At 37.2% G+C, this 11,994-nt stretch overlaps 1 protein-coding gene across 1 annotated transcript in view; it reads left to right on the plus strand.

Moving 5' to 3' along the window:
- The window catches only part of FBXL13 (F-box and leucine-rich repeat protein 13), a 92,990-nt gene that overhangs the window by 22,662 nt on the left and 58,334 nt on the right, over positions 1-11,994 (plus strand). The window contains exons 9-10 of the mRNA XM_010581100.1: positions 1,961-2,056; positions 5,049-5,184. Of these exons, the coding sequence (XP_010579402.1) occupies positions 1,961-2,056; positions 5,049-5,184 (232 nt within the window). The remainder of the gene's footprint in view (positions 1-1,960; positions 2,057-5,048; positions 5,185-11,994) is intronic.

Consider the following 11,994-nt stretch of genomic DNA (forward strand, 5'->3'; position numbering starts at 1 on the left):
AATATGTTTTTCAATCCTGTTCATTTCATTAGAACTGCACAGAATATAAATCATTATAAAAGTTTCTCTTAAGGAAGGAGTATTTCCTTTAGCAAAACATCTTTTTTATTAAAACATCCCTTTTTGATTCTAACAGTTTTTTAGTGACTCATTTATTATAAAGCATATTTCAGTATAACCAAGATAACCTGCACTTTGGTAATCCACGCACTCTACACTTACACAGGTAGTCACTCTTTCTTCACTTCTTAGCTATGTTGATTACCAGAAGTGAAACAAAATTTGCAATTATTTCCTTACTTTTGTAAAAGCTTTATGTGTATTGCTTCTGAGTACAACACTCATTTGAGTCTCAAAGCCTCTATTTGACTCAAGATTTCTCTTGTGCCTGTACAGTTTGAGTGAATTCTGTACAGAGTATGCATTCATTTTTCTGGAGTATATGTCAAATCATACTTAATATACTGCTATAATGAAAAACAGGTTTTATTGTATGCATTATTTATGGGAAGTTGTATAACTAATATGGAAATGTTCTTCTATAAAACACACTGGTATCTTTGCTATGTTTTCACTCTGACATCTTACTATTAAGGTACATATCTTAAGTGCTAAGCTCTTTGAAAATGTATATTAATAAGAAAAATTTCTCTTCAGTGACAGGTTATGGGCTAAAACTAGAAAGTTCTTTTTGTATTTTTGCTATCAGCCAATTACCATACTAGGTTTAAACTGTTGCCATTGATGTATTATTGTGCAGTTATGAAAGTAATTGCATTACAAGCATAAAGTTTTCCTTATATAAAAGTTGCTTTAGGAAAAGTGATGTGGGATTTTATTAACTGTTCCTTTCAGCTGTTTTTTTTTTCATGCTTAGAACTGCACATTTTCAGTGTTGCATTTCATATCAGATGTTTATATTTCAGCATATGATGTAGTAATTCAGTTCTGCAAATGATTTGGGTATGGGAGTTTTTAGTATGTAAATAATCCAGTGGCCTGACATAAAATTCTGCATATGCTCTTTGTCTTTGAGTCTTAAGTGGATCTTATGTTTTCAGGTGGTTATAATATAATGCGTATTTGCTTCTATAGCAAAGAAATTAAATTTTACCGTATTTTCCCTCATTTTGTTTTACCAAGTTTCTTCTAAGATGAAACATTAGCATTCTGTTGGCAGAAATACTCTTTGACACTTGGTCATAAAAATGGTAGGTGAGGAGCTATGACAGAAGCTTGCCAAATGTTTTCTTCATTCAGTCTCTTACTTTTATGGCCTGAGATTGGTGTATCTAATATTATTTACCAGGACAAGACCTTTTGGAATGCTATAATTTAGTTTTTCAAAATGTTGCTTAGTGATAGCAGTTTATTTTAGAATATTTAATTGTATAAAATGAACTATCAGTATAGCTTTTTTCTTCTACCATAATACAACACATTGACTTTCATAGTCTGAGATTAAAGATTTATAGATGTATTTACCAAATTATACTAGTTAAATTAAAAAGACCTCTGAGGTAGAAGCTACAAAAACTCTTCATAGGTAATTTAAAGTTGAATTTAAATGTACTATATTTAATCTACAACTAAATTGTCCAAATTATATTGTCTCAAATAGGTTTAGGAGAGGTGTTTTAACAAGCGTTGTTTCATTTCACCCATATTAAAACTGCTGATAGTCCATGAAAAATCTTCAGTTTTAAAACATCTCTGTCATTCTCCATCGTAGCTTGAATTTATGAGCTTTTAAGCAAACCCGTCTTTTCATACTCTTTGTTAAGGTTGTTAATGAGAGTAATTATTGACATTCTGCTATAAAAGGTATGTTTAAACTCCTAAGAAAGAAGTATTAAATTTGAAAATACCTCTTGTTGTTTAGGATGATGTATCATTTAATACAGTAGTGCTTCTTATTGAATAGTTTTTAATATCATGTCTGTCTGTTTTTCTGACTTAGATCTTCTGTTATGTAAATTTAGTTGATCTGGCAAGATGTGCTCAAGTTAGCCAAACGTGGATGCTACTAACTCAGAACAGTTCATTATGGAGTGAGGTAAGTAAGATAATCACTTTCAATATTTTATTTCAATTTTATTTGTTTTAAAAAAAAGAGTGAGGCAAGGAGGTAGTTTACTTAAGAATGCTAAATATCTAGGATAAAAGTTTTATCCCAGAATATGACTTGTTCTACTCAGCTACATGAATGAAAAAATAGGAGCAACTCAAATGACGCTGTCTGTGGTGTATCGTTATAAAATCAGTGGAACCGGAAGAAAATTGGAGACTAAGGCTTGGCTATAGCCCACTAAATTTAGACAGTTAAGTGAGGTCTCTTAGGCTCCCTAGGTAATCTAAACTGGCACTATAGGACTACTGTGGAAGGAGAACGTAAACTCAGTTACAGATACTCTGAGACTACTTGTCTTGCTTTAGAGAGACTCTTGTCATTCCTGGAATAAGTGGTGCAGATCAGCTCAGTTCCATACTCATGACCTCTTAGAGTGGTTCCGGTGGTCACTGTGTCTCCAGAGCACATGTCAGTGTCCAAGATACTGTGCTGTTTCTTTTGCCTTAGCAGTCCAATTCCCTAGCACACACGTTTCAGTCAACTTGGCTTCTAAGGCACATTGTGTGACCATGCTGGCATGGTCTGTTTGGGGCCACGCCTGAAATAGCTACTCTGTCTTTGCCTTGAACTTAAAAATACAGTCACACTGCTCATTGCTATTGCCTTCAGTAGTGCTCATGATGCTTCAGGTATGAAGGACTACCTCAAGGCTCCCCAGTCCTTAGGCAGTGGCTTAAGACTAGCCGTGGGACCTCAACCAATATTACTGTTGCCTCTGTATCTTTGCTTCACAAATAGCTGTTTATCAGCAGTACAAAGAAAGATTAAGGCCAGGTTTTTAAAAGTGTGGGGGCACTTCAAACATTATTTAGTCAGATTTTAGACCCTCAAGTCTGAAATTACAATCCAAAATACCCAGTGCATCTTCTGCATAATCCTGGAGATGTCTAATCTGATAGGTATCTCCTTTTTGGACCTAAAAGTTCATGATGATGATGGTGATCAAAGAGATTGTTTTTCTCTTTTCTCCAGAAACTGCATGAGCTGCATCCTTGGTGTGAGGGAGCAGAAGGGCTGCTCTGCAAGGGAGGGTGAGCTGGGAGCCAAGGGTGCTAGAACGGCAGGCAGGGGCAGTGCCCCCCCACTGACTAGGGGCACAGTCCCACAGAACCTGAGCAAGAAGAGCAGAGCAGGTCCAGTGAGAGTAACCAGGATCAGCCACCCACCAGAGACTGCCAGTGAGCCCTTAGTGAAGAGGCATCTCCAAGGTCAAGTCAGGAAGTGAAATTCATGAGTGAGGGTCAGGGTCAGCCAGACACAAGGGTGGACACAGACATGCCTAAAGTGTGGTTCAAGCAAAGACTCAGGGCAAGGGCATGAGCTTAAGGGCAGCTCCTGAGCCAAGTGAGGAAACCCCTAATGATGCTTCTCCAGCTCTTTCACACAATGAACTGTTTTCGCAGCAGTCTTATCCAGGGTTACACTGCTGCATCATATAGGAGCTGACCTTCGGCTCTGGTAGCTAAACGCCTGAGGAAGGAAGAAGTTGCAGAACCTGTTGGTGAACCGAGGGCCCTGACACTAGGCACCTCTCTCCCACTTAAAGAGATCCATTTTGGATCCAGAAGGTGAACAGTCGTGCCTTGTGAGGCTGAGAAGAGATCTGAACTTGGGTCTCCCAAATACACTGTTCTGTCCCCTCAGTGCGACACAGGCTCTAGTTCCCATTTAGCTGGAGGCCTATATCTGCCTTCCTGACTGAAGTAAAGAAGTTCTGGAGGGCTCAACAATGCTGCTTACACGTCCTGCTGTCTGGTTATAGGCAGCTGCCTGTTCTGTGTGAGTTTCTTTAAAATGACCTTCTGACATGCTTAGCTGTGATGTATATTTTGTAGAGTCTCTGCTCAGATTTGAGTTGTTGAATCAACACTGGGCACTAACACCTAAAAGATACTACAGTGCCTGGCTTGTAGGTGCCTGGAGCCTTTATTAGGTCTAGTCTTAAGTTACTGTGATGAATTCATGATGTTAATGAAACTAGTATTAAAAATTCTGGTAATTTTAATGTAAGAAGAACAAAATCCTAGTAAGAAAGTGAAAAACTGTAAAAAGTTCTGAACTCCTGACTTCCTGGTACTGTAATCACTTCCAAGCATTCTGCACAGAAATAATAGTGATTGATTTTTCAAAGTATTTGGGTAATAAACGTGTATTATGAAATGTACAACAAACAGATGTGGTGTAGCTGTAGCAGGTTATACAAAAGGGGAAAAAAAGCTTTTTCTGGCTTTTTTTATGAACAAATTTAAAGAAGGCATGAAAAAGTCTTCTCCAAAAAAGAAGATATTTCTTATTAAACATTTGTATGTTGGCTTTCCTGCTTTTTTTGAAACACTTGGTAGATAGACTGTTAAAACTATTTTCTAGTAATTTTTGTTAAAACTTCTTAAACTTGAACTTTTGACAGATACTAAGAAAAATAATGGTTTTAGTCAAAGATCTAGATATCCCCAGCCTGCAGCTTAAAATCACTTAAGGATTCTTCTACTAAAGCTAAGATGGTAGGTTATATATTCTTGATATCTTGATGTATCAGTAGACCATTAATTAGAAAAAAAAAATCTTTAGCGACTTTAGGGTTTTATACATCTTAAAGGGAAAACAATAAAGTAGGTATTCAAGTCTGACAATTTTCTTTGCACATAATATTCTGGCACGTCGTATTTCAGCAGTTCAAGACTTGCCTCAGCTTCATATATACTGTAGACACATGCTTCCTCTACATTTAAGTAGTTTTAGTCAGCTGTTTAGAATTTTTATATATGTAATACACAGACATTTCTGTGTTTTCCAGGCTATTGATTCAGTGTTTACATAGAACTTCATATATTTACTAGTGATTTTCATAATTATGTGTATTTTGTATGTACTACCTATTTTTAGTACTGAATTATATATCAATTGTTTAAATTTTTAGATCAATTTTTCATCAGTGAAGCATAAAGTTCAGGACCAAATAGTAATAAATATTTTGCAGAAGTGGCGTCCATATGTATTACGTTTGAATCTTCGAGGTTGCTATTCTCTTCACTGGCCTAGCTTTAAAAGTATCAGTAAGTATTACATGTATATTTAAAATTTTAATTCTCTCTTTAAACTCTGTCTTCGTGCTATGCTTTGCTATTGTCCCATTTTACTGCCTATATTCTTCTCTATATGTCCAGCCATAATGAAGCAATGTGAGTATGAGATCTGTAAAATTACTTTAAATGTGGCCCCCCTTCCTTCATTACAGTCTCCAGGCCCAGCAATATCCATATGACTGAACATTGCTAGAATGCCATAGAATGGTTTATATTATGTGTGAAATGCTGTAATATGACAAATAAGATTGGAATGCAAACATGTGCTTAAATATATCAGGAAGCCAGAATGGAACTCCGCTGAGATAATTGTCACAGAATCACAGAATGATTGAGGTTGGCAAGGACCCCTGGCTCAAGCAGGGCCAGCTAGAGCAGGTTGCCCAGGACCACGTCCAGACTGCTTTTGAGTATCTCTAAGGACGGAAACTCACAGCCTCTCGGCAACCTGTGCTCAGTCACCCTCATAGTAGAAAAGTGTTCAGACAGCACCTCCTGTGTTTCAGTTTGTGCCTGTTGCCTTTTGTTTCCTGTGTCACTGGGCACCACTGAAAGAGCCTGGCTCCATCTTCTTTGCACTAACCCTTCAGGTATTTATATACCTTGTTAAGAGCTCCCCTGAGCCTTCTCCAGCTGAACAGTCGCAGCTCTCTCAGCCTTTCCTTATAGGAAATATGTTCTAGTACCTTAATCATCTTTTTGCCCTTTGTTGGACTCCCTCCAGTCTGTCCATGTCTCTCTTGTACTGGGGAGCCCAGAACTGGACACGGTACTCCAGGTGTGGCCTCGCTAGTGCTGAGTAGACAGGAAAGATCACCTCCCTCGACCTCCTGGCAATACTGGTCCTAATGCAGCCCAGAATACCATCCACCTTCTTTGTGGCAAGGGCACATTGCTGGCTCATGTTCAACCTGGTGTCCACCAGGACCCCCAGATCCTTTTTTGCCAAGCTGCTTTCCAGCTGAGCTGCCCCCAGCATGTACTGGTGCCTGGGATTGTTCTTCCCCAGGTGCAGGATTTTGCACTTCCCCTTGTTGAACTTCATGGGGCTCCTGCAAGCTCATTTCTCCAGCCTCTGTCAAGGTCCCTCTGGATGGCAGCATGCCCCTCTGGTGTATCATCCACTGCTCTCAGTTTGGTGTCATCCGCAAACTTGCTGAAGGTACACCCTATCTCATCATCCAGATCATTAATGAAGATGTTAAACAGGACTGGACTCAGTATTGACCTCTAGGGTATACTGCTAGTTACTGACGTCCAAAAAGAGGCTCACAGACAAAAAAAAAAAGAATCCAAGCGTGGTCCAAGATATTAATGTGGTGTTCAAGTTTTAGCACAAATAACAAGCACTTGATTCTACTGCCAGAACAGAATTCCCCTGGATGTAGAAAAGCATCTTAGTCCTTCCTGATAATAGGTGTGGAAGTACATGTGACTATGTGATTAGAGCTTAATTCCCTTCGTTGACAGCATTTTGCAATAGTGTCAGGTCAATAATCTCTTTCTCCATATAGTTATATGCTCCACTAAGCAGAGAGGTGGGCAGGAAAATAAAAGCCTTTATCATCAGTGTTAGAGGTTCAGTGCTAGCTGTGAAAATTTACTTGATTTGTTGGGAATTACCTGCATCCTGTTATTCAGCCATTTTTAAAACTTCTTGGTAGTGTTTTCATGAGAAAAAACTCTTCTGCTGATGTTAGGCAAGATCCCAAGAAATGTTTTTGATTCCTGGCACAGTTTTACTTCAGTCTTTCTCAAGCAGGAGGATGTTACTGATTGACTCTTTTTTTAGCCTACGCTTTAGCTGAATGCAAATGCATAAAAAGGAAAATGTTTTTATTTTTTAAATAAAAAGCATATTTTGATGTTTTGAGACTATAATGCATTTACTATTTATAATAGTATATACTGTTATAGTATATTTAGTATAGTATATCTGTAGTATATCTAGTATATTTATAATAGATAATACATGATTGAAATTGTTGATGCAGCCTATAACAATTTCAGTGTGCTTTCTTTTGTTTTAGAAAGTGACTATAATTATGGGTGAGAACAATTTGCTCTCTAGAGCAGTGACGGAAAAGAACAATTGGCCAAGAATAAAAAGTATATTTGATCATGGTCTTGGCTTTTAAATCACAGGATAAAATAACATTCTCAATGATATCAGCATGCAAGTTGTTCAGTGAAATAATTTAATTTGATATTACAATGAACTTTGGCAGCTAATAAAGCAAGCAAGCCAAAATAAATCATGAACAGCCACGTCGCCTCCCTTAGGGGGGCTGTACTTAGAAATGTTAAATCTCTTTATGATTTTGTTTTCTGCATGTCTTTGAGTACAAAACTAAAACCATAGTAATGTGTATTGTGTTTAAAACTAAAAACATGTAAAGAATAGTTGTGATAGAATTAAATTTTATATACACACTGCCTTTTCTATCACATTGGTTAACTGATTCATATCTAGTTAAAATAATTTAACTTAGAATTATCATCAGGTTGGTTATATCAGTCAGAATATTAGTATGTTGATTGCCATCCATCTCCATTTACCTTGCATATCAAAGACACTAAATTCGTGTATCTACAAACTATGTATTTCCCATTTTTGTTGATAATTTATGTTTCCTGCAGGCTCAAAATCAATGATCATGTCAATTTACATCTACTCAGTGCTATTAATTTTAAACTAATTGCGATGAATCATGTATGATGGTCCACAGGGGCTTTTAGAAAACATTGATTTTTAAAGCTGTTTCTTCTAACTTTGAAGCTAGCCAGTAGTTCTTTTTAAGAATGAAACACATTTATATCAGTGTATTATTGCTATTTAGATTACTAACATATTTCTTCTGTTAAAACTCATTGATACGGATCATACAGCCTACTTTTGCCATTCTTTTGAAGCTCTTGTGGATGGTTTAAAATTGCTGCAAAACTATTTCTCTATCTTTTTCAGTGATTGAAAATCATATTGAAATTATATTCCTTTGACATTTCTTGAACTAACAAACTGCCTTGAACTGTCTGTGCAGTTATAGGCTACAGATGTGATGAACCTTTTCATTAGAACTTCCTTGAACTACAGTTCTGACCTCATCTTTCCAAATAAATCCAAGATTACACAGATTTTGGCAACTTGTTTTTATTGTTAATGGTAAAACAGCAATGATATGAACTGGGGTTTAGGTCTGTTCAGCTGGCTAATCATGTTAATATTTTTTTGTAAATTAATGAATTAGCTGCAATTTAAAAAATTGTTTTTATGTACTGCAACTTTGGTATGTGGTGTATGCATGAAATAGTAGTCATTAACATCTACATATGAATATTGTATGATTCCAGCTCAGACTGTCTTTGGCAGATGAATGTGTTATTGTGCCAAAGAAAAATGAGTATATGAGATGCATGGATTACAGCTCAGCTGTTTCTGGTATTACTCCACCCACTCAGTGATCTTAGAGAATCGTTTGACTTCAATATGTGACTGGGAACTGCATTTAAAAGCTGCCATTCATATTCATGGTGCAGGAGCTAAAATTTCCTCGGAAGCTTTTGAGGTGTTTTATTCCCAGTAGTGGTCACAGTATTGACAGAACTATCCATTTTTCCTGCACCCTGTCATGGCAAAACATGGTGCAAAATAATCTTTTCTGTGTTTCATGTGTGCTTTGTGGAGAGAGGGGCACTGCTTCTATAGAGCACTGTAGTTTATCCCTTAAGACAGCACTCCCAGTATATATGCTGCATATCAGGAAGACAATGCACTATCATACAATTATTTTCTGGATATGGACAGAGAAAGAAGGGGAATCAAGAGAGAGATTACTGAAAGAAAGGACTTAAAAAGCATGTAAAGGAAGAGGAAGGCCCACTATTTTCTTTTAGACATGGAAGTGCTTCTGGGACTTTTATGATTAAATAGTACAGGAACAAAGAAATTTCAACATTACATTATGGTTTGTGGCTATGGTATTTCATGGAGGGTGTACTTTAGTTTACAGTACATTTCGGAGAAGCTCAGAGAAATAGGAGTTAACCCTGTAATGCTGAAGTTTATATCAACTGTTAGTCCTCTTCCCCATATGTACGTTTTTCAAATATACTTTTGTGTTTTTCCTTGGGCTGCCTCCTTCTTTACTATCTTAATAGTTCCTATATGCTTTTCCTGTTGATACAGTCTTTTCTCAAAGAATTTGCTACCAGACACTGTCAGGAGAACATACTAGCATATATTACCCTTGCCCCAATCTAATATTTCCATTCCTGTGTACTTTCATTATTTGGAATTGGAATTGCAAATACTATTCTGTGTCTATTCTGACACATCCTCAGTATCGGCGTCTGAAAATGCCAACATGCAGAAAACCCTAATGGGTTCCAGCTAGTTTTTCAAGGAGGGCTTCCCCCCCCCCTTTTTTTTAAATTATAGGAAACTAAATCGCTACCTGAATACTTCTGTATCTATTTTATAACAATTCTCTAGTGTCATTGCAAAAACTGAAATATGCAATAGCTTTAGACAGTAAGGAATAAAATTATAGTGCATTGCAGTTAAAAGAATAGAACTTCCAGCTACTCCTTGAAGGCTCCAGAGACCATCTAAGGAAAATAGTAGCAAGGACAATTCCAGCATTCAAAACTTCCGTAGTTTCTTCTCTTGACTGCTAGAAGTCTTTTCACTTGTTGATTCTTAGAGGTCTAGACACATCTGCTCTTAAGTATTGAATTTCATTTTGGTGTTATTGCACAAGTGTTTCTTTCATGGAGCTTCTGAGATGACACTGATTTCACAAGTTCACACTGAAACCTTTATTTGGTGGATAGTTGTTAAACCATCTTCCTCTAGAGTGTCCTTGTTGATATGTCCCTCACTTACAGATTTCACACTTAATAGCTGTCACCAAACATCTTGTGCTGTTAGATATAGGCAGCATGTTTAGGTCATCATCCCCCTTGAACCTTCAGCAGATGCAACACTTTCTGGTGCCACTGTTTGAGAAACCTGAAAGATCACACACACACCCTTAACTCTGGCTTCTACTGAACAATTGTCCTGTATATCACTGCAACCTCCAGGTTTTAATCTTGGTCCTAAGAGGCACATTTCGTGATCTGTTTAGGAATCCCCAGGGCCTTTGAACTTGTTATTTACAACAATTAGGCCGCTGCTTGTGGTCCTCAGTCTTATTCCACTGCTTTTCCAACTGGTAACCTTTTGCTGACTAGAGAGATCAGAGACCTCTCACCCAGCTTTTATCTTATATTCCTTTCCTATATTGCCTTTTCTAACCAGACTTTAGCCTACCTCAAGCTAGTTTTTTTCTTAATGCTCTTTGCAGAAATTAACCTAACATGGTTTATAAATTCATTTTTTCCTACTCAGCTTTTCTTCATTGGCTGTGCTGCCAATAACAGATGATCTGCTGCGGTTCCATTGTCTGTCCTTTTCAATCATTCCCAGTAGTTCCATTCTGTACTGAAATAATCCTCCAGAATTTGAGAGGAGGAGGAGTTCTTCACTTCATGCTGGCTACTACTTATGACAGATTTTTTTTCTTTCAGCACTTTTAAGTTTCTAGAAAATGCCCCATTTAATGAATATTACTGGCCAAATGGGATTTTCACCTGTGTGCCATCTTATCAAGATTAACCTTTAATAATTAAGATAATGCTTAAGATATTCCCAGGAGCAGGGATGAGTCAGATACTGTTGTATTTGCTATAAAGTTTTTAAAAGATGTTGTGTAAGAAATGGCTAAATTATTCAGTTTATCAGTAAAGCACCATTAAATATATCCACAATCTGAATAATGGAGGACATGAAGGAATGCAGTTAATAACAGGATGTGTTTGCTTAAGGATTTTTTGGCATTCCTACCACCCTTAATAATTTCTGAATTTTTCCTTTATGTTCTTTTACTTTATGTTAGCATAAAAGCACTGAGTACTTTGTATTGCACTTCTAAAAGAAAATGTGTGACCTTTTGGGCTTGTGGCTAAAGCACCAGAGGAATCCACAAACACTGTTATCGTGTGCAGATCTTTAAAGGAGGAAATTTTCTCCCTGGAGTGTTCCAGCACTTCTTCCATGGTAGCCAACAGATATTTAAAGTTTTGGCTCTGAATCTGTATCCTGCACTTATATATTTCTTGCTGGTCTAAGAGCAGGAGATTGGTCTAGGGCTTGAGCTGGGAATACTGAAGTTTTAACCCAGCATCTCCTACTTGTCCACCATGTGAGCTTGAGGAGTTACTTCTCTTTTCCATGTGTAAAAAGGGGTTTATAATATCTGCCTTTAAGAGGCACTAGTTCTGCTAGTTCAATATTAACTGATGCAGAAATTAAAAAAACAGAACTGTTTTGTAAAAGCTAAGAATAGTCATTCAGCTTTTTTGTAAAAGAACTTTTAGCCAGTATATTGTGTAGCAAGGAATTTTATCTTTAGAGATATTGTCTACTTAGCTGGGGCATTTGTATGGCTCTGTTACCATAGTATTAGAATAATCACAATTTTTAATAAATCTATATTTACATAGACAGTTGTGTGGTAAGGAGGTGCTACAATGTGCATTTTACAAATGAGCTGGGGGAAGGGTGGACTGTGAGAATGTCCTACACTTCTAGTGAGCACTCAAAAGCATACTTACCTTCAGTTTGGATGGGCACTGGCATGTTGGATGCAGACCACAGCAGCCTTCACGTGGTCCTCTTCACCTAGAAGTGATGTTATGTAAGCTGTGTCAAATTGACACGGCAACCCAAAATATCTC

The sequence above is a fragment of the Haliaeetus leucocephalus genome, unplaced genomic scaffold, assembly GCF_000737465.1.
Source record: "Haliaeetus leucocephalus isolate CR32 unplaced genomic scaffold, Haliaeetus_leucocephalus-4.0 Scaffold751, whole genome shotgun sequence".
Classification (NCBI taxonomy): domain Eukaryota; kingdom Metazoa; phylum Chordata; class Aves; order Accipitriformes; family Accipitridae; genus Haliaeetus; species Haliaeetus leucocephalus.